This window comes from Plecotus auritus, assembly GCF_963455305.1.
Source record: "Plecotus auritus genome assembly, chromosome: 8".
NCBI lineage: Eukaryota > Metazoa > Chordata > Mammalia > Chiroptera > Vespertilionidae > Plecotus > Plecotus auritus.
The window spans coordinates 149,210,209-149,234,300 of NC_137782.1; the positions used below are offsets into that span (position 1 = coordinate 149,210,209).

Genomic DNA, 24,092 nt, shown 5'->3' on the forward strand with positions numbered 1-24,092 from the left:
AGCCAATGGACTGAAGGGTCCCAGGTTTGATTCCAGTCAAGGGCACATGCCTGGGTTGCGGGCTTGATCCCCAGTAGGGGGTGTGCAGGAGGCAGCTGATCAATGATTCTCTCTCATCATTTATGTTTCTATCTCTTTTCCTCTCCCTTCCTCTCTGAAATCAATAAAAACATGTTAAAAAAGAAAAAAAGATAGCTACAGCCTGGACTGTGTGGCTCAGTGGCTGAGCGTCGACCTATGAAGCAAGAGGTTATAGTTCGATTCCTAGTCAGGGCACATGCCCAGGTTGTAGGCTCAATCCCCAGTGAGGGACATGCAGGAAGCAGCCGATCAATGATTATCTCTCATCATTGATGTTTCTATCTCTCTCACCCTCTTTCTTCCTCTCTGAAATCAATAAAAATATTTTTTAAATAAAAAATAAAGATACCTGCACAGGGATCTTTAATAAAGGGCCTGTACACTGATAGAGGAGCTACAAATTTTAAGAAACTCTTGAACATTCTCAACTATACAAACTAATTTTGGCCAGATATTGCCCATGATGGCCCAAGAGTGCAGGATTACAGGTAGGCTACAAACTGTTGGGAAGAAAATCACATACTCATTCTCAACTGCACTACTAGTCTATTAAGCAAGCAGTTCTCAAAGTGTAGTCCCCAGACAAGCAGTACCATATGGGGACATACTGAAAATACATATTCTCCAGCCTCACCCCAGACCTGTAAGAATCTGATTCTGGGGACAGAGTCCAGCCATGTGTTTTAACAAGCCCATCAGGTGACTCTGATACATGCTTAGCTTCAGACCCACAATATGAAGGCAAGGAGATAGCAAGCTCAAAGAACAAAGGTGGCCACAAAGGGCAGCATTTGCCTTGCTTCTGGGATCCTTCAAGTGTGCCGCAGCTGCAGTGACAGTGAAAAGCTCAATTCTTGCCTTCCCATGTCTCTATTTTATTCAGAATTTTTGTTCACCATCAAGAACTCTATCTTCAGTTGCTTTCATTTAAAGGAATGTTTACAAATATCCAACTCAGTCCAATCAAAGATAAGGCCACATCCTTAGCTGCAGACGGGTGGTGATGGTCTGCATCCAAATGTCTCTGAAACAGTATTTCTGCCTTCCATTGATCTAAAAATTGCACACCTGAGGAGAACCAAAATGGCTGGCACTCACCACCTCCCACAACCACATCAAAATTACAATAAAAATACAGAACAACCATCATTCAGAACCGCCTGAAATCTGGCTGAATGGAAGTCCTACCTGGAGACTGGTAGGAGGGGTGGAGGCGTGGAACAGGCTTGGTCCGACACCCATGTGTGGCATTTTTTTTCAATCAGGAGGGATATCTTGGCTGTGGAGGCCTCCCATGAGGAGCAAAGGGTCCCAGCCCCACACCAGACCTCCAGCCCAGTGTTCCAGAGCAGAGAAGCCCCTGTAACTTCGGGCTGTAAAAACCAGCGGGGATTGTGGCTGAGTGACATGGAGGCTGCTGGAGACACAGGCAGTTCCTCTTAAAGGGCCAGCACATGAATTTACACTGACCCCCTCTCCCTCTGAGCTTTAGTGTTGGGGCAACAGCTAGGGAGGCAGGGGAGGATCCAGGGACATATGGGGAGGAACTGGATTGTCTGGCATCAGAGCAAGAACTCAGGGACAGCTATATCCCAGACAGGAGCGCTCACAGGGATAACTGTTCCTATGCTGAGACCTCCCCTGTCTCAGAGTTGACTGGCAGCCATATCTGAGTTTCCATTAGCCTGGCTCACACAGTTCACTCTGCCCTGGTGATTCCAAGACCCCGCTCCATCCAATTTGCAGCCCCACTCAAGATGTTTGCAATGGCTTTTCCATATGAATGGCCTGTCCTGGCTCAAGCTTCAGACTTACCTAAAATCTCTCCAACAAGCAGCAGCTGGCATCAGCATGCCCCATATCTATCAATAAGAGGCCCAAGACAGCCTGGACTCACCTGGGCACTTGCAAGCCCAACATAGTAGCAGCCATCTGCAGATCTCGCTATAGCTCCTATGGGGTGGCCCCAGGCAGTGGCTAACTTTGCATCTCCTAGGAGGCCCCAGAGCCAGTGCACCTGGTAGACAGCTTCAGACCATACCAGATTACAAATGCTACACATCCATGAGCGACACTTAAGGGGCAGTCTCAGTGAGCACCAAAGCCCCACTGAAGCAAGTCCTGCTCCACAGGAGTGCCTCCTGCACAACAGCTGGTCCTCACAGCCAACTGGCCCAGAAGTCAATTTCTCCCAGTGACGCCAACGGCAATCAAAGCTCAACTACAAGACTGTGCACACAGCCCACATAGGGGTTCATAGAGTGCCCAGCTCAGGTGACTGGGGAGGCTGAACCACTGGGCCCTACAGGACAACTTACTACACAAGGCCACTCTACCAATTCCAGGAGACAAAGCAGCTCTACTTCATAGAAACAAACACAGGGAAGCAGTCAAATGCAGAGACAAAGAAACATGTCACAAATGAAAGAATAGAAGAAACCTCTAGAAAAAGAACTAAATGACTATAATTTTCCTTCTCTCTTGGAGTTAAACTAAATAAAACTCAGCTTGCATATGTGAAATCTTTTTTGTGTGAGGTTTCCTTTACCCAATATTCATTTCCTCTTTTAATCTTAATTTTCACCCACTGAAATAATTATTTTTTTTAAAAACCCACAAACCTTTTCCTATCACTTAATCTTACATCCACTATCTCAAAGGAGCCTCACAAAAGTGTTAAAATTAAAGACTAAAAGGAGAAATCTGGAAAAGTTTAGCTATGCCTTTGCTTTTCAAAAATATTATGCTGCATGAGTTAAAGAGCATATTGCATACCTGATCCATATCTAAAGTTGTTTCTATCATTTCCTGAAACTTGGAGAAATCAGACCGAAGATCAATAAGAGGAGTCACAAAAACTGCCAACAACAATGCCTGGTGTTTTCCTAAAAGAAATAAAAATATATATAAACAAAAGTCCTATTTTTAAAAATACGAAACTGCATATCATAAAAATTTGACTGAGATAATGAACATTAATCCACAAGTACAAAGAGCACAGCAGGTCTCCAAAGTTACTATTTACCTAGGTTAATGTGTTTAGTACGTTTTTTATTTTAATATCTCTTTATTGATTTCAGTGAGGAAGGGAGAGGGAAGAGAGATAGAAACATCAATGCTGAGAGAGAATCATCGATTGGCTGCCTCCAGCACATCCCCTAATGGGGATCAAGCCTGCAACTTAGGCATGTGCCCTTGACCTGAATCGAACCCGGGACCCTTCAGTCCGCAGGCTGAAGCTCCATCCACTGAGTCAAACCAGCTAGGGCAGTGTTTAGTGCTTATTTTATAGAAAGAGAGAAATCTGGCACCCAAAGCTTCCTACTAATAACACTGCCTTTTCCGCCTGTCTCCCTCCTGAGTACTAGAGATGCAGAGATGTGACATTAATTATAACTTAATAAACTGCATTTTTTAATAAACTAGTAACTCAAGTCATTAAAATAAAATACCTCTAACAACTTTATATCCATAATTTCCATTAGTAATACTACGGTGTTCCAATTAAAAGAGATTAAACAAGCCCTGGCCGCTGTGGTTCAGTTGGTTGAGCATCCTCCCATGCACCCCAGAGCACATGCCCATGTTATGGCCTCAGTTCCTGGTGGGGAGCATGCAGGAGGAAGCTGATCGATGTTTCTCTCTCTCCCTCTGCTTCAAAAGCAATAATAAAAAAAAAAAACTAAAAAAGAAAAAAGGCATAGCATTGCCAAGAAATTCTAGTTTTAATAATGTATCAACAGAATAAAACAAAATAAAAAGGCCAGGGAGGTACACAAACCTTTTAAAGAAGTTTCTGCATAGTAATTTCCCATACTTTAAAATAACAATAGATGTTAGCTAAATATAAATTACAAAGAATAGTGAATAATTTGTAATATCTAAAGTAATACCGAACAATAGAGGTTAAATTATGGCAACTAACAATTAGTATTATATACATGTTTATCTCACCAATATATTCTATTACATTTCTGCCTGCAGCCAGTTCTGTTATAATGCAACATATGCAAATGAACTTTCTACACTGTTGCTGCCCCCTGCTGTCTCTGAATTTTTATTTTTTCAGGAAAAACATTAAAATATTACTAAATCTATACTGTCATCATAAAATTGCTTCTTTAATTCTATTTGCAAAAGAATAAAGCTTTCTCATAATATTGAAAGGTTTGTTTTAATAGTTCTAAGAGATGTTGATTTTTAACCCTGAAACCTAAAATGCTTTATATATTAGACATAAGACTCTCTAATTATTAATATATGAGAGGCCTGGTGCAGGAAATTCGTGCATGGGGGGGGGGGGTGTCCCTCAGCCCAGCCTGCACCCTCTCCAATCTGGGACCCCTCTCACAATCCCGGACTGCTGGCTCCCAACCACTCGCCTGCCTGCCTGCCTGATTGCCCCTAACTGCTTCCGCCTGCCAGCCTGATCACCCCTTAACCACTCCCCTGCCAGCCTGATCAACGCCTAACTGCTCCCCTGCCGGCCCGATTGCCCCTAACTGCCCTCCCTGCTGGCCTGCTTGCCCCCAACTGCCCTCTCCTGCAGGCCTGGTTGCCCCCAATTGCCCTTCCCTGCAGGCCTGGTTGCCCCCAACTGCCCTTCCCTGCAGGCCTGATGGCCTACAACTGCCCTCCCCTGCTGGCCACCTTGTGGCGGCCATCTTGTGTTGGAGTGATGGTCAATTTGCATATTACCTCTTTATTATATAGGATTTGCTGTAGAAACCTATGTTCACTTAAAAACTATGCTTAGAAGAGCAAGATGATTTTACCCAATACTATCATTATTAACTACATGTGACTTTGCTCACTTTATTCTGATAACTTCACTTTGACTTCACCTGTTTGAGAGCAGAAGACCCTTTATCAACTATTTTTAATAGGTGTGCCAGAAAGATTAATTCCAGCAGGCCTGGAAATAGCCTGTGCTGCTTTCTTCAAATTCATGGCAATAACCCCTGGTGAAGGCATGAAACATATTGTGTTGTTTTGTAATCACTGCTCAGAGTATATTCAGGTGGTCAGTTCATCCTGGCAGCATTGTCTACTGTGACTGATGACTTGCACCTGGTGTCAGTGAGCACCCCATAGGAGGCTCTGCTGGAGAAGCTACTTACAGGACAGAAATATGTACATGAGGTTAACAAAGTAAGTATTTTTAAAAAGTCCAGCCAGGACTCCATTTTAAGGTCCCTGAACACATTAGTGGAACCTGATCTGAGAAAAAGTGTACTTCATCACAGACCTTTTTCAAGGACACTGGGAACCTGCACATGACCTCTCTGGCCCTCTTGCTATGAAGACTTTAGGCTGTAATGCATGTCTTTACTTTAGTGCTACTATTAGATTGAATCCTTTTCCTGTAGCAAACTGTAGATTTTGGGTCCTATGTGTCTTCTTTAGCAACTGTGTCCTGTTCAACAGCCACTGTTGGTGCAGTGGACATATTAATAAACCCAGTAACCCTAACATTCATTTCTAAAAAGCAAAAATTCTAAGTTGTCTCATGACTTCTGTAATGAGCTATAGGTCAATATAAACCTGCAATTAGAAAAATTTAGAGTCACCAGAACCACATTCACTATATAAGGAAAACACATTTGCTAAGTATATCAAGAGTGAAGGAAAACAAAAACAAAATCATTTTGTTACCTTTATACTTTTCCAGAGCCTGTATAACATTAGGGAGTTGATTTATACCCTGATAGAGTCGGTAACAATCTTGTAAGTTTGCTGCTTGTCTTTGAAATTTCTTGGCAAGTCGGTTAAGATCTGGGAATCGACGAAGTAAATCTTCTTGTAAACACTGTCTCAATTCTGCATCTTCTACAAAAGCTTCCACTAAATTTAATCTGAAATACATTACATTAGTATTAATTATAAATATTTTAGTACAGAATTAAGATTTGTCAATGATGTATATAAGTTTCAACTAAATGAACTAAAAAACTCCATGTGAGGAGTTTGAATCTACTCTGAAATATCAGCTTTTTATGGAAGATGGAAGGCTCTGTTAACACTGTAATGTAAAGAGTTTCTAATTAGCTGTTAACCAAATTAATGTTTAGTTAAATAGTATAATAAAATATACCCAATTTGTTTAACTTTCATCAAACTGGCATTTCTTAAATAGAAGAATTTCATTATTGGGATATTGTTGTTACTGACACATACTGCACATGTAAATAATTACCTTTTCTTATTTTATTTTAAATTTTTATTGTTGAAAGCATTACATATATCCCCTTTTCCCCACACTGACCTCTTCTAACCTGCCCCAGGCCTTCACCACCCTACTGTCTGTGTCCATGGGTTATGCACATAAGTTCTTTGGTTGATCTCTTCCCACCCACCCCACCCACCTGTCCCTGCCTTCCCTCTGAGATTCGACAGTCTGTTCCATGCTTCTATGTCTCTGGATCTATTGTTCATCCGTTTATTTTATTCATTAGATTCCACATATCAGTGAGATCATGTAATACTTGTCTTTCTTTGACTGGCTTATTTCAGTTAGCCTAATACTTTCCAGATCCCTCCATACCCTCTCAACGGGTCACAATAATATTAAATGAAAGAGAATTACAATTCAAGAAGGTTGCCAAATCCAATATTTATTCTATCAGAGATTTTATAAATTTTCAAAATGCATTCTAAAATTACTGACAAAACAAAGGTAAAATTTTCTAATTAAAAAATGTATGTTTCTTTCCAAAGTTAATAAATAAAATCTTAGCTTGTTTTAATAGCTATAAAACATGCAGCTCATATTGCTTTTGCAAGTTTTTGGAATCAGTGGCTTTCCATTTTTTTCACTGTAATCTATAGCAAGGATTGTTTTCACATCATGACCCAGCACATGCATGCATAGATTCTGTAGGGAGCAGAATATGTCATCTCAAAATATGCTACTCTGGCATAGGAACTATTTTGAGCTGAAAACAACTTAGAAGCAGAAAAAAAGAAAAGCTCTCTGTCTTCTCCTTATTTGAATAAAAGCAGGACATCTATAATAAAAAAAGCGTAATATGCAAATCGACCGAACGGCCAAACAGCAGAACGACCGTCCGGACAACCATGCTATGACACACACTGGCGCCAGGCCAGCCAAGGCGGGTGCAATGTGATTGGTTGGGGAGGGCCCCCCGCCACTGGCCAGTGGGGCAATCAATCGGGGAGAGGGGGCCCTCCGCAATCGCCCCACAGAGGGAGGCCCAGGCTACCCAGCTGGCGGTGCTGCGATGAGTGGGCGGGGCCTCCCTCTGCGGGGCGATCAATCATGGGGCTCCCGGACTGTGAGAGGGAGCAGGGTGGGCTGAGGGAGCCCCCCCAACACCCCGAGTGCATGAATTTCGTGCACCAGGCCTCTAGTAAATCTATAAAGGTTCCCCTCACCTCCTTCCTTCTGTACCAGGAAAGACAAAAATTAATCACCCTAGATAACCTTAGACGCTTATCAGCCTGGAGATAGCACAAAAGGAAAAACCTACCTAACAAACTTTACTAATAGCTTCCCAAATAGTTGCCTTCCCACAATTTACAGCCCTAGAAACTCAATCTTATCACTTCTTTAAAAATTTTTTGTTCCTTTGCTAAAATGTCATATAAGCCCAAGTTCCAACCAACCCTATTATTATTCATCTCTGAGTGTTCCCATGTGTAAACATAAACTTGTGTTTTGCTCTTGTTAATCTGTCTTTTGTCAGTCCAATCTACAGGGCCCCAGCCAGATAACCTAGGATAGCAGAAAAAAGGAATTTCACTTCCCTACATAATTATAATAGTTGTCACAAAACAACACTTACTATATGTGATGCAGTGTTATTTTTCTATCATATCCGACTTTTCAAAAATGCTGGTATCACCCACTACACTAATTTCACAACCCACTACTGTTCACAATTTGCAGTTTGAAAACAATGTTGTAGATGTTACTGAAGTTAATAGCTAAGAGGTAAATTTTAATAATCAAAAGTGGGGAAAATGGCCCTGGCCAGTGGGGCTGTTGGCTGGACATCCTACCGTGCACTGAGGGATTGTAGGGTTTGGGGCTCGATCCCCAGTGGGCTGGTGTGCAGGAGGCATCTGATCGATATTTCACTCTCATATCAATGTTTTTCTCTCTCTCACCTCCCCTTCCTCTCTTTTTAAAAATCAATTTAAAATACATATATATTTTTTAAATGGTAGGGAAAATGGCCAGGGGTGCAGCAAATGATCCAAAGTCAGAAGGCTATCAGATGAGCAACCTTTTCCTTACATTTGTAATCTATATGAGCAGTAAATTAACCCACAGTGGCTTACACAAGGAGGGGGTAAGGAAACAAATTAACTTTCTAAATCTCTTAACTATTTACTGTCTCTCCATCAGCATTTACAATTCCTGCATCATCAAAATGTAAATCCAATCTATATATATATATATAAACAGGTAATATGCAAATTAGGCCAGGACGCTGTAATGGTCACAACCAGCTCAGGAGGAGGGGGCCTGGCATGGGCCCAGAGCCTGAGAGAACAACCGACAGGGGGGCCGGCCCCCAGCCCCAGCCCCGCAATCGTGGCTGGGGGCCGGGTTCGATTCTGATCAAGGGCATGTACCTAGGCTGCAGGCTCCTCCCTGGCCAGGGCCCAGGTCAGGGCTCATACAGGAGACAACCAATCAAAGCATGCCTCTCACACTGATGTTTCTCTCTGTCTTTCCCTCTCTCTTCCATGCTCTCTAAAAATCAATGAGAAAATATCCTCATGTGAGGATAAAAAAAAGAAGGGAAGAAATGTCATATCCTATGAAAGACACATCTTGAAAATGCCTAAAGAAAGTTGTCATTTTTTCGTGGTGAAGGGACTGGAGTCCGTGATGATGAAAACACCTTGGCGGCTGCAGCGGCCAGCAGTGGCAGCAGCAGCAGGGTGATGCCTTCCCCTGATCAGCCTGGTTGCCTCCCGCAGAGGACATCCCCTGAGGGCTCCTGGACTGTGAGAGGGGGCAGGCTGGGCTGAGGGGACCCCCACACACACACAGTGCACAAATTTCATGCACCAGGCCTCTAGTATATTATATAAGGGAAAATTGTGCTGTCCCCAGAATGACATAACTGTATATATTTAAAGCAGGATTTCTCAACAGCATCAATATTCTCTATTTGTTGTAAGGGGCTGTTCTGTGGTGTTTAACAGCATCCCTGGCTTCTACACACTATACTGTCTCCAGAGTGATGACTGAAAATGTCTCTAGGAACTGCCAAATGTCCCCTGGAGGGAAATTTGCACCAGGTACCACTGGTTTAAAGGACCTTGACTAAAAATTCACTTTTTAAAAGATGAAAATAAAGAGAAAAATAGTTAAAACTCTATAGAAAGTCAAGATAGTATCTAGCAGCAGATATATTTGTTGTGGCAAATGCCAAATTAGTGGGAAAATAATCTGCTACCAAGTTTGTGTTATGAACCAGTCACTGAGGCTATAAACAAACATTGAGAATAATTCAGGCACTTACTGCTCCAGAAAATTTCCCTCTTCCTTCCTCTCTCTAAAAAACCAATAAAAAGTATTTTTTAAAGAGTATTAAGAAGTAACACTCAAGGAAAGAAGAAGCTTCTAAAACACACAGCATAAGGCAAAATACACAGCCCCCTCAGTCTTTGGTTCAGGTATCATTGAAAGCCTAATAAATTGCTAGTTTCACAAGTCTATTCAGTATGCCACTTCAAAATTAATTACAGTGTCAGTTAATGTTCTGGCTAACAGACCTTTTTTTTAAATGATTGCTCTACTCACTGCTTCCATGACAATACCATTTTCACATCACAATTTTAGAAGTACCAAAGTGACTGTTGGCATAGCATAAGTATACCTGTCAACCCTACTCAATAAAATTATTCAGCTGTACACAATTCGCTACGTTAATTTTCAAACTGACTGAAATACAAATTAATGTTTTAGGGTCACTTAACTTCTAAAATTCCAACAGATTAACTCATGGAATTTTTGGTATTTTGAAATAGCTGTCAAGACTGTCCTTTCTCATTACGTAGCATTTCTGATCTTTCATTGTAAAAACATGACTATAAGTTCATGACAGCATATTTACATGGCTAAGAACAAATTTGGTACCTAAAGAATAGCAATGATAAGTTTTGAGTCTCTTCTTTACTTCACATAGTTTAATGCAAAAAGAACCACTTATTTGATACATTAAGTAGCAAATATTCTGCTAGGCTTAAAAGAAAACAAGAGCCAAAACCGGTTTGGCTCAGTGGATAGAGCGTCAGCCTGCGGACTGAAAGGTCCCAGGTTCGATTCCGGTCAAGGGCATGTAACTTGGTTGCGGGCACATCCCCAGTAGGAGGTGTGCAGGAGGCAGCTGATCGATGTTTCTCTCTCATCGATGTTTCTGACTATCTATCCCTCTTCCTTCCTCTCTGTAAAAAATCAATAAAATATATTAAAAAAAAAAAAAAAAAAGAAAGAAAAAAAGAAAACAAGAGACGCCGAGACCGGTTTGGCTCAGTGGATAGAGCGTCGACCTGAGGACTGAGGGGTCCTGGGTTCGATTCCGGTCAAGGGCATGTGCCTTGGTTGCGGGCACATCCCCAGTGGGGGGTGTGCAGGAGGCAGGTGATCGATGTTTCTCTCTCTCATCGATGTTTCTGGCTCTCTATCCCTCTCCCTTCCTCTCTGTAAAATATCAATAAAATATATTTAAAAAAAAAAAAAAAAAAAAAAACAAGAGTATGGCAAGAAAAAAGAGAAATGCTTTCAAGGAATATTCAATCTAGTGGAGGACAAGGACATGTTCCATCTTTCAGTTAGTGCTGAGTAACAATGTTATACAAAATGCAATGAAATGTGATATGGACAAGAAAGCAAGGAATTCCCATGAGAGCTGGGAAACTTCATTTTGAAGTATTTCATTAGCCAATATTCTGAACAGTTGGGATTTATAGAGATAAGATTCTGGGGAAAATACTTGGGAGGGAGGGAAAGAGAGGCAACAGCTGAAACTTGAAAGAAGAAAAGCAGAGGACCCACTGAAAGAAAACCAAAGCAGAGAAGAAATAGGACAAAATTATAACTAGAGGTAAAGTGGAAAGGCCCTTGGCTTTGGAAAGCGAAAGTGTTATTTCTTCTTCTGAGAAAGAGCCATGCAGTGAAAGACTGAAAATACACATACATTTTGAGATTGGAAGGATTACAGTGGACATTATTTACTTAGAGGAAGGAGGCAGCTGAAGGCTTTCAGGGAAGGTAAAAAAATTTGGATTGGCCAGTGTATTGAGTCATGTAATAAAGGTAGGTATTACCTGGTATAGGTGGCAATGAAAGCTAGACAGCTTGAACGTACAATGGATCCAATCAACATTGGGTGACTTTCTCCAGCAACTTTTAATTGAAAAAGAAAGCAAAGGAGAGGCCAGTATGACAAAGGCCCATTAGGACAAGAAATTTTATGGTCCCCAAGAAAGCACTGGAAAAAGAAATGCCTTTGCTGTGCAGGCTGGATTAGGAGGCAAATAAAATGCAAAGGAGCTAGCAGATCAGCCCAGAGACCAGAATACAGGAGTCTCCACTAAACTTGATTTAGAAGTGGAGACAACAGTGGCTGAGAAGCAATGAATTGGAAGCTCTCCTGTTCCTCAGAAGCCAGAGCAGTGCTTCAATATTTCAAAGAAACTGCACTCACTGTATGACCTCCAGACCTCTGTTTGCACAGAATATTAATTCTAATTAAAGACATCCTTGCATAAAAGGATAATATAACCTGGTAGGAAACTAGGGACCCTATAAGTACACTGCCTCAAAACACATGATATAGTATCACATAAGCACCACCACCATCTCTAAATTTACAGGAGTCATACTTTTATTTGTAGCTTATGTTTCTACTAAGACTGCTACATTAGTCATATTAAATTTTATATAAAAAGAAGTGTTCATAAAAAATTTAAAAATTGAGCCCAGCCAGTATACTCAGTGGTTGAGCATCAAACTATGAACCAGGTCATAGTTCAATTCCCGGTCAGGGCACAGGCCTGGGTTGTGGGCTTGATTCCCAGTGTGGGGCGTGCAAGAGACAACTGATCAATGATTCTCTCTCATCACTGATGTTTCTACCTCTCTCTCCCCCTCCTTTTCTCTCTCTGAAATCAATAAAAATATAAAATAAAATAAAAATAAAAAGACTAGCAAACAGCCCTGGCCAGGTGGCTCAGTTGGAGGGGGTGGTCTCTTGATGAGCCAGGGTTTCGGAGTCCATCCCTGGTCAGGGCACATAACAAGAATCAACAACCGCCGAAACCGGTTTGGCTCAGTGGATAGAGCGTCGGCCTGCGGACTGAAAGGTCCCGGGTTCGATTCCAGTCAAGGGCATGTACCTTGGTTGCGGGCACATCCTCAGTGGGAGGTGTGCAGGAGGCAGCTGATCGATGTTTCTCTCTCATCGATGTTTCTAGCTCTCTATCCCTCTCCCTTCCTCTCTGTGAAATATCAATAAAATATATTAAAAAAAAAAAGAAAGAATCAACAACCAATGAATACATAAATAAGTGGAAAAACAAATCAATGTCTCTATAAAAAAAAAAAAAATCAACCAATCAATTTTAAAAAACCTGCTAACATAAGAACTGACTACAGTAGGTCCTCAGATTACATTGGAGATCCGTTCCTATGGTGCGACGTAACACGATTTTCACCGAAGTCGGAACCCACCTATATAAGCACCTACGTCACTCACATGGAGCACATACACAGCAGTAATGAAGTGAAACAGTAAAAAAAATTTAAAAGAAAGATAACAATTCCTGACCTTTACTTGCAGTAAATAAATAATAAAAAACATAAAGCACATTAGTACAGACATCAAAATGACGGAACTTTTTTTTTTATAAATAAATGGGAGATGGCGACGTAACTACGAAACGAGGTATGTCGAGTCCGACGTAACCCGAGGACTATCTGTATATAAAATGATTCTATTCATACAGAGTTCAAAAATGGGCAAAAATAATTAAACAGTGAGGCCAGAACAGTCATTATTACTCTTGGACTAAGGCAGAGTAGCAACTAGAAGAGGAGTTTCTGCCATGCTAGTTAGGTTGTTTGACTTATGTGTTGTTACACCAATGTGTTGTTATACCAATATTACCTACTTTGTGAAAATTTATCAAGCACACTTAAGACGTAAGCTTTTATGTATATAAAAGTTTTAAAACGTTTAAAACAAAAGAAAAATAAAATATACTCAAATTGCTAATTGTATTAGGGTAGCATGATTATATAATTTTCTTTTATTTCCTCAATTTAAAAAATTATCTGAAATACATTTTTAGACTTAGACCTTTCTAGAATAATCAAATACTTCCTATGTGCCAGACCTTGTTCAAAGTACTTTATACATATTGAATCACCAAATCCTCGTAACAACCCTATGAATTTGGTATGTTATTGCTTCACTTTACTAGTAGAACTGAAGAAACTGTGACACTGAGGTTGAATAACTTGCCCAAGGTAACAGCTGAAAAGTGGCAAAGCCATAATTTGAAACAAGGTACTCTGGCTCCCAAGTTCATGCTCTGAAACACTATCCATACCATCTCTCCAATAAAATCGTACTTTATAGCGAGAAAAACGTAATTAAGAAAATACATTATTTAATCAATCTAAATAATTATTCTATTATTACTATTTAGTTCTCCATGAAGCTGGATGCTAAAAAAATTGCATGTAAGTATAAATGGTATAATCAAATGGGGCAACTGAATGTCACTCAAAGCTAGTCACATACCTCTCTTCTATTCTGTTCTTATCCATGAGAGGCTGCTTAATCCACTGGTTAACCAGTCTTTGTCCTTGCGGGGTTTTGCACTTATTCAGCAATGCAGCCAGAGACTGAGAGCCAGTGGTATCTTCAACAGAACCCTAGTAAACAAAAAATGAAAAAGAGTGGTGTTCTCATTAGTGAAAAATCTTACTATGCCATAAAAAATAATTTTGAGAACCAAGAACATTTAATATTCTTCAAATATTAAATAAGAAATCTGCACAAAAGTTCTTTCTAAAGTCAAATTTTTAACCTGTTAATCTGTATTTTCTGCTGTGTATTACCCAAAGCAAAACCGCTTTGTACTTACTGCAGTTTTAGACATAAAACTTATTAATATGTAATTTTTATATTAAAACTACTATATTAAAAATTATTTATAAAGTCAGGGCAAATACTGTTTATATAACTTACAACCAGACAAATATAATAATTCAAGGGTGAGGTCCAAGCAGGCCAGGGTCAGGGAACAGTGTGCTTGGAGGGAGCAGGGAGCAGGGGGCAAGGGGGAAAGGTGTGTATACTAATTCAAAACTACTTATTCAAGTATAATAATATTTCAGAATATTTAAGCTCCTTAGAAAGATTCTTCAGGTCCTAGCCAGGCTGACTCAGTGAATAGAGCATCTCAAGCTGCAGGTTCAATTCTGGTCAAGGGCACACACCTCGGTTGCAGGCTCAATCCTGGGCCCGTCGGGGCGCATGAGGGAGACAACCAACCAATTTCTCTCTCTCACATTGATGTTTCTCTTTCTCTTTCTCTCTCCTCCTCCTCTCTTCCACTCTCTAAAAATCAATGGAAAAATATCCTGGGGTATGGATTAACAAAAAAGATTCCTCAGGATATGTCAGAGGAAACATTTTTAACCATTCAATGGTTCTTATTTTATTTGAGACTTCTTTTTTAATAGTCATCTGTATATTATATTGTTTTCACCATCCCAAGTCTTCTTCCATCACCACTTATCCTCCTTTACCCTCTTCTACCTTCCCCACCCCCTTTCCCTATAGTACTCACCATACTACTGTTATCTGTGTCTATGAATTTTACCATTCAATGTGGTCTTTTTAAATATGCATTCTTACTGAGTTTTAAAGAGAAAGAAGGTAGAGGGAGAGAGAAACATTGATGAGAGAAACATCAATCAGCTGCCTCCTGCACTCCCCCTACTGGGTGGGGATTGATCCCACAACCTGGGCAAGTGCACTGACCAGGAATAGAACCTGCAAATTCTGGATGCATGGGATGACACTCAACCAACCGAGCCTCATGGCCAGGGTATACCTTTCAATGTTTTTAATCTACGTATTATTTTTTTACCTGGAAAAGGTTAAGGGCTCTGACTGCTGCAATATCCAATTTCATGTACTGGTGAAAGTCAAAAGTAGTCAGTTCAAACTGTCCAAAGTTTGAATCATCTGATAAGAGTTCTAAAAACTTGATAACTGCAGACAATGATGCAACTGCAACCTAAGATTAAGAATGTAAAATAAAAGATGGTCATCACTAGAATTCTGGAAATTTTTTAAAAGGCAATGGGAAAAAAAAAATGCCAAGCACATCATTTTCCTTGGTGTTTCTTCCCATTCCAAATTAAGAAAATGAAAGTTTAAATAAATCTCTTAACATTAGAAAATGATTTTTAGAAAATGAAAATATACTGTAATAGTAGCACTGTTCGTAACAGCCAAAAATAGAAAATAGTCAAATGCCTATTAAGAGCAAACTTAAAGTCTGGCATGTTCAATGTTCACCCTAAGGAATACTACACACAATATAGGCACAAACAATCTGCAACTACATGCAATATGGATAAATCTCACAAACATAATACTGAATAAAAGAAACCAGATATAAAGAGTATATATAATAACTATATGATCCCATTTACATAAACAACAAAAACAGGCCAAACTAATCGATAGTCAGAGGTAAGAACCAGCTTACCCTGGGTGGGGGTAATGACTAAAGTTCATATACTTTCCTATATGTATATTTAAATAAGAAGTTTAAATAAATTATTATATATACTGACTGCTCCACCATCCAGCCATTCCTCTGGTCTCCCTCTCCTCAGGCTTCCCTCTTTCCTGAGACATAACAAAACTGAAATCAAGGCAATTAATAATTCTACAATGGCCTCTAGGTCAGGGGTGGGCAAACTTTTTGACTCGAGGGCCACAATGGGTTCTTAAACTGAACCGGAGGGCCGGAACAAAAGCATGGATGGAGTGTTTGTGTGAACTAATATAAATTCAAAGTAAAGGAGCGGAGCGGAGAGCAAGAGAACCGGATAGAACAGCCGGATCTGGCCCGCGGGCCGTAGTTTGCCCAAGGCTGCTAGGTGTTCCAGTGAAAGGAAGGGTCCCCTGTCTCTCACCTTAAGTCAAAAGCTAGAAATGATTACGCTTAGTGATGAAGGCATGTCAAAAGCCAACATAGGCCGAAAGCTAGTCTTCTTGTGCCAAAGAAGCAAGCCAAGTAGTGAATGCAAAGGAAAAGCTCTTGAAGAAAATTGGAAGTACTACTCCAGTGAATACATAAATGATTAAAAAAAAAGCAAAGACTTTTTGCAGATTGGAGAACGTTTTAGTAGTCCAGATAGAAGAGTAAACCAGTCACGTCCTTAAGCCAAAGCTTAATCCAGAGCAAGGCCCTAACTCTTGAATTCTGTGAAGAAGCAGCAGAAGCTTGAAGCCTACAGAGGTTGGTTTATGAGATTTAAGGAAAGAAGCTCTCTCTATAACAATAAAAGTGCAAGGTGAGCCAAAACCGGTTTGGCTCAGTGGATAGAGTGTCGGCCTGCGGACTGAAAGGTCCCAGGTTCGATTCCAATCAAGGGCACGTACCTTGGTTGCGGGCACATCCCCAGTAGGAGGTGTGCAGGAGGCAGCTGATTGATATTTCTCTCTCATCGATATTTCTAACTCTCTATCCCTCTCCCTTCCTCTCTGTAAAAATATCAATAAAATATATATTTTTTAAAAAAAGTGCAAGGTGAAGCAGCAAGTGCTAATGTGGAAGCTACAGCAAGTTCTCCAATAGATCTAGGTAAGATAATGAATGACGGTAACTACACTAAACACCACATTTTCAATGTAGATGAAACAGCCTTATATTGGAAAAGGATCCCATCTAAGACTTTCTTAGCTAGAGAGAAGTCAATGCTTCAAAGGACAGACTGACTCTCCTTAGGAGCTAATGCAGCTGGTGACTAAGTTGAAGCCAGTGCTCATTCACCATTCTGAAAATCTAGAGCCCTTAAGAATTATGCTGAATCTACTCTGCCTGTGCTCCAAAAATGGAACAACAAAGCCTGGATGACAGCACATCTGTACTGAATATTTTAAGCTCACTGTTGGGACTTACTGCTCAGGGGAAAAAAGATTCCTTTCAAAATATTACTGCTGCCCTAGTCCGTTTGGCTCAGTGGTAGAGTGTCAGCCTGTGGACTGAAGGGTCCCAGGTTCCATTCCAGTTGAGGGCATATGCCCAGGTTGGGGGCTCAATCCCCAGTAGGGGGCATGCTGGAGGCAGGCTGATCAATGATTCTCTCTCATCATTGATGCTTATATCAATTTCTCTTTCTCCCTTTCTCTTTGAAATCAATAAAAATATATAGAAAATTATATAATTACTGCTCACTGACAATGCACCTGGTCACCCAAGAGCTCTGATGGAGGTATACTGATTAGAATGATGTTGTTTTCATGCCTGCTAACACAACATTCATTCTGCAGCCTACGGATTAAAGAATATTTTCAACTCTCAAGTCTTATTATTTAAGAAATACATTTCATAAGGCTATAGCTGCCATTAATAGTCATTCCTGTGATGGATTTAGGCAAAGTACATCTAAAGCCTTCTGGAAAGGACTCACTATTCTAAATATCATTAGGAACATTCCTAATTCATGGGAAAAGTGAAAATAAACATTAACGGGAGTTTGGAAGGATGACTCAAACTCTAGGATGACTTTTAAAAGTTCAAGACTTCAGTGGGGGAAGTAATTGCTGATGTGGTAGAAATAACAGGAGAACTAGATTTAGAAGTGGAGCATGAAGATGTGGCTGAACTGCTTCAATCTCATGATAAAACTTTTAACAGATGAGGAATTGCTTCTTACCCATGAACAAACAAAAAGGTTTCTTGAGATGGAACCTACTCCTGGTGAAGATGCTGGGAAGACTGTTAAAATTACAGCAAAGGATTTAGACTATTACATAAACTTAGTTAATAAAGAGGCAGAGTTTAAGAGGATTGACTCCAATTTTGAAATAAGTTCTACTGGGGGTAAAGTGCTATCAAATAGTATCGCAAGGTACAGAGAAATCATTAATGAAAGAAAAAGTGAATCAATGTGGCAAACTTCACTGTGTTTTTATTTTAAGAAATTGCCACAGCCAGAGTTAGCAGCCATCAACATCAAAGCAAGACCCTCCACCAGCAAAAAGATTACAACTACCTGTAGGCTCAAATAATAGTTAGCATGTTAGCAATAAAGTATATTTTAATTAAGGTATGTGCTGTTTTTAGATATGCTATTGCACTTAATAGACTAGAGTGTAAACGTAATTTTATATGCATTGGGAAACAAAAATATTTGTGAGTCACTTTTTCAAATATTCACTTTATGTGGTGGCTTAAAGTGAACCTGCAGTATCTCCAAGGTATGCCGATACTGAACATAAAATAAGAAGTTCAGCAGAGCAAACGATAGCCCAACGACAAATTCTACTTATTAAAATATACTTGATACTAGATTCATTATAAATGAATGTTTTTCCTAATTGATAACAGTTATCTTTCTGCCCTTGCCAAACTCTAACAAATGTATACGGTTGCCACAAGAATCTCCTGTCACCAGAAGACAAAGATAAAAACAGTTTCTTGTACCCTAAAAGCTTCTTCATATTTTCAACAGAGGAAAGTTTCTCTAATATTGAAATTATTGCTCATCCTTATAGGCTTTTGATTATGTCACCAAAAAAAGGTAAGAAGGATAAACAGTTTATAATGACCAAACTATTATCTGATAATCACTGCAAAATCATGATAGTCATAACAGTCCCTGTTAGTTCGAGTTTGAAATCTACTTTGAAAATTACAAAGTTTGCTCTATCTTATTTAAATATACAACAGAATTTTCCATTTTATTTCATTTTACTCCACAAATATCTTGTCAAGAGCTTTCAATATTTTACCATAAAAATACCTCCCAAGCCATACCCACCTTGAAGAGTTGAACAGTAAGATAAACTTTAACCACTGAAAATGCCATAAATTACATTATTATGCATATTCATTTCTACCACTGAACACATTTTAAGAGCCAATTTTTGAGCCAATTTGTTTAAATGTAACTTTTATTATGCAATTTATTATGTGCTGTATATATTTTCACCCCTCTGCTTTCTAATCTCCATAACAATCCTTAAGATAGGTATTTTTTGCCGAAACCGGTTTGGCTCAGTGGATAGAGCGTCGGGCTGCGGACTGAAGGGTCCCAGGTTCAATTCCGGTCAAGGACATGTACCTTGGTTGCGGGCACATCCCCAGTGGGAGGTGTGCAGGAGGCAGCTGATCGATGTTTCTCTCTCATCGATGTTTCTAGCTCTCTATCCCTCTCCCTTCCTCTCTGTAAAATATCAATAAAATATATTTAAAAAAAAAAAGATGGGTATTTTTAACCTTATTTAGCATGTAATGAAACTGCCTCTCAGAAGTAATCCTATCTAATAAAAGTAATATGCAAATTGACCATCACTCCACCACACAAGATGGCTGCCACAAGATGGCCAGCAGGGGAGGGACCAGGTCTGTAAGGAAGGGCAGTTGTGCGTGATCAGGCTGGCAGGGGAGGGCAGTTGGGAGGAACCAGGCCTGCAGGGGAGGGCAGTTAGGGGCAATCGGGCTGGCAGTGGAGCAGTTAGGCATCAATCAGGCTGGCAGGGGAGTGGTTAGGGGGTGATCAGGCTGGCAGGCAGAAGCGGTTAAGGGCAATCAGGAAGGCAGGCAGGCGAGCAGTTGGGAGCCAGCAGTCCTGGATTGCGAGAGGGATGTCCGACTGCCCGTTTAGGCCCAATCCTACCTGGATCGGGCCTAAACGGGCAGTCGGACATCCCTCAAGGGGTCCCAGATTGGAGAGGGTGCAGGCTGGGCTGAGGGAAACACACCCCCACCCCCCGTGCACAAATTTCGTGCACCAGGCCTCTAGTCTATATACATATACATATATATGTAGTTCCGGTCACTTAGGCTTTTATATATATATAAATATATATATATATATATACACACACACACACACACACACACACACACACACATACACACACACACACATATATATATACATATATATATATGTATGTATGTGTATGTGTATGTGTGTGTGTGTGTGTGTGTGTGTGTGTGTATATATATATATATATATATATATATATATATATATATATATGCCTAAGTGACCGGAACTACCAGTACTATGAAGTGCACTGACCACCAGGGGGCAGACGCTCAATGCAGAAGCTGCCCCCTGGTGGTCAGTGTGCTCCCACAGACAACCTCCTGCAGCCAGACAACCTCCTGCAGTCCCTCCCCCAGGCCAGGCCCCAGGCTGGGATGGGGAACCAGGGATGGGTGGCAGCGGACGCAGCCCCTTTCCCAGGGGGCTGAGGGCCGGCTCCCTCCTTGGGGCCGACAGCCGATCTCCGTGCTCTGTTTCTCCCCCTGGCAGGCAGGCCCCGATCGGCCTGCCCACCACCCGCCCACTGCGGTGGCGGCAAGGGGAGGTGGGGGGAGGCAGGGAACAGCACGGTGGCGGGGTGCCGACAATGGCAGGGTCAACATCTAGCATCCATTCCTTCCACGCCCGGCCCAGTGACCATCGCCTCCTCTCCAGCCCAGCCCCGATTGGCCCTGATCGCTGGCCAGGCCTAGGGACCCCCACCCATGCACAAATTTCGTGCACCAGTCCTCTAGTTTATAAATTATGCTACAGCTTGTAAACTGTAAAGCTTTGATAGGTCTTTTCTCCCCTTCAGTCAATAAGCTTTCTCACATACTTAGTGACAGTAATCAGGCTCTTTCACATGAAACCAATAAAACTCTTCCTTGTCCCAGAGACATTTGTTATGTAAGTATTATGGAATTATGTTTAAGGTTATGTTTAAAATTTTCTAGTCATTTCCTTGAGTTTTTCTCAAGCTTCATCATAAAAATAAGCTTAATATCTGTGACCCACAGTTTAGGTTTGAATATATGTGACAGAATTAGCCTTCTTAAAAAGTCACTATTACAATTAGGACAAATTCACATTGTAATTCACATACCTGATTCTCCATTTCTGGCAAGACAGCACTATTCACCTGTTCTCCCTTTTTGCCTTTCAATAACCGGTTAAGGTCTTGATAAATATCTTTTGTGGAAAAGTCAGCTCTTTTTCTTTCTGTGATCAGAATTCCTCCTCTCTGAATAACCTATTTTACAAGAAACATTTTTAATTACTTTGAGAAAAGCTGTAAGTAAAGGAAAACTATAACACTGACAAATATAAAGTGACAATATCTAACAAATTATTAACCCACCTTCAATTTTCATACTACATTCAAGATATTGCTAAAATATGCATGTATTAACAAGTATTTTAAAAATATATAAATGAAATTTTCATGGATATTTAAAATTATGTTCACATGAAGCTTTCAAAAAATATTCCCAAAGGTAAAAAAATCTTAACAGAGTAATACTCTTAGAAAATTACTTAGATACTATCTATCCCAGTGGTAGGCAAACTCATTAGTCAACAGAGCCAAATACCAACAGTATAACGACTGAAATTTCTTTTGAGAGCCAAATTTTTTAAACTTAAACTTCTTCTAATGCCACTTCTTCAAAATAGACTCGCTCAGGCCGTGGTATTTTGTGGAAGAGCCACACTCAAGGGGCCAAAGAGCCGTATGTGGCTCGCGAGCCGCCGTTTGCCGACCACTGATCTATGCTAAAAATGCCCAGTTCTTATGGTATTTGAGGCCCACAAAAATAAAAGAACCGCCCTGGCTGGTTTGGCTCAGTGGATAGAGCATTGGCCTGCAGACTGAAGGGTCCCAGGTTCAATTCCAGTCAAGGGCACATGCCTGTGTTGTGGGCTTGATCCCCAGTAGGGGGTATGCAGGAGGCAACCTATCAATGATTCTCTCTCATCATTGATGTTTCTATCTCTCTTCCTCTCTGAAATCAATAAAAATATATTGGAAAAAAATAAAAATAAAAGAACCCTTGGGCAATACAACATCCCTTAAGAAATATCTAATAAACCATATACTTATACAAATGGCACAATCAAAATTTTGTTTAAAAAATCAGCTAAAGTTCCACTTCAACTATCAAAAAAAATCCTGCCCTGGCTGGTATGGCTCAGTTGGCTGGGTGTCATCCCGTACACTGAAAGGTTGACAGTTCGATTCCCGGTCAGGGCATATGCCCAGGTTGCAAGCTTGATCCCTGGTAGGGGGGTGTGCAGGAGGCAGCTGATTATTTCCTTTTCACATTGATCTCTCTCTCCCTTCTGCTCTCTAAAAATCAATTTTTAAAATCTTAAAAAAAATAAATAATAATAATCCTGACAGTGTGGTGACTATGGGGGAAAGGGTCAGGGTGAGTAGGAGGTATAGGGGGGATAAATGGTGATGGAAAAAAATGTAAATAAATAAAATTTAAAAATAACAATAATCCTGAAGAATTGCATAATTTTTATTTGATAAATCCATGCTAGATACAATAATAAATTGTGGAGTTTTTAAAATCACCTTGTTTTTCCCCTGAACTGTGAAAGCATTCCCTTTATCAATTGTGAGTTGATTTGAACCCTCTATGGCTCCCATTCTGTTACCCTTTAAGGAGGGAGGGAGGGCGAGAGGGGAAATGATCTGAAGTAGAATAAGTCTTAAATAAGAAACACCTTATTCTAAAGTCCTATTAAGCACAAAATTTGTCAAACATAAAAATCAAGACATTCCTCAAAATAAAGCATTATTGAAATTAGATACTTTTAAATTATTCTTCTCCTTAAATAAAATAGTATCACGTTAATTAGCGCCTTTCCTAGGCTTGGTTTCAGCTCTGTCACTAGACCAATTATCTTACCTGCCTCAGTTTCCCCATGTCTCCAGCAGTCTCTCCTCCTGCTAAAACACATTCCTTTGGTCCAATTTGAATCATAAGAGCCTCCAGATTGGAGAACTGATCATTATCAGGGAACTCACACAGTCCCAGCTTCCTTTGTATGGAATCAACATACCCAACTCCGACCTGTCTTTGGCCATCAACTGTAGACATTTTAACACCCACAGTACCAATTGAAGTTGACACATCATTGTTACTGAAGAGAATATCTTCAAACTGAGAAAGATTACCAGGAGAAGCCTAAGCAATAACAAAGAGAAAGTTTAAGAAACTGTTGGATGTACTTTAAAATTTTACTAGCAAACAAGAATTACCCAACCTGGATGAATTAACAAAATGATTTTTACAAAAAAAAAAAAGAAGCTTATAACCATATATTCCAACAATCATCACCAATGTTCAATAAAGTATCCATACTTTTCCAGTTACTTTCAGAGCACTTGGTCATATCTAAAATTAATTATATCAAGTGATTTTCAGTTTGTAACTTGACAACTGAGTTTATATACACACAATCATTAAGGAACCCAAAGTGATCATCCTGTCATTGCTAGGCTTAAATTTCTACATTCTGCCAAACTACCCATTGGTTGCACATATCAGTATTTTCACTACGTAGCTATCCCACATAGAAGAGCAGTATTATTAGCTTAAATACTGACCTTGAAAAGTCTCTCTATATCAATACACTTATGTGTAAAATGCAGATTATTCTAGATCAGTGATTTTCCAAATAAAGGGTCCTTGACCTATTTTCAATACTTCACAAAGATTAGAAATAGCTCTTTAAGACTGCATAGACTAATTAGTGTCAAGTTTCTTTGCTTTTGGCTGGACAAGTCTGTGGGTGACACTAAAAACTTCAACCAGAGGCATTCTGAGGCAACTGACAACCATGGTAATAAAACATGAGATAGTCACAAATAGTTCAAATGAGCACAGTGATAGTCAAGGCAACCAGTAGCCATCAACAGTTCTTAAATGTGGTTGGCATCATAATC

At 40.1% G+C, this 24,092-nt stretch overlaps 1 protein-coding gene across 4 annotated transcripts in view; it reads right to left on the minus strand.

Moving 5' to 3' along the window:
- Positions 1 to 24,092, minus strand: part of MSH2 (mutS homolog 2) — a 61,178-nt gene that overhangs the window by 22,405 nt on the left and 14,681 nt on the right. For 2 of the 4 annotated variants that reach the window (XM_080684017.1, XM_080684019.1), the window contains 7 exons: positions 23,053 to 23,331; positions 22,716 to 22,799; positions 21,240 to 21,386; positions 15,226 to 15,375; positions 13,869 to 14,002; positions 5,737 to 5,936; positions 2,857 to 2,966 (listed from right to left, as the gene is read on the minus strand). In XM_080684017.1, the coding sequence (XP_080540143.1) occupies positions 2,857 to 2,966; positions 5,737 to 5,936; positions 13,869 to 14,002; positions 15,226 to 15,375; positions 21,240 to 21,386; positions 22,716 to 22,799; positions 23,053 to 23,331 (1,104 nt within the window). The remainder of the gene's footprint in view (positions 1 to 2,856; positions 2,967 to 5,736; positions 5,937 to 13,868; positions 14,003 to 15,225; positions 15,376 to 21,239; positions 21,387 to 22,715; positions 22,800 to 23,052; positions 23,332 to 24,092) is intronic. The other 2 variants (XM_080684020.1, XM_080684018.1) reach the window with 1 other exon arrangement.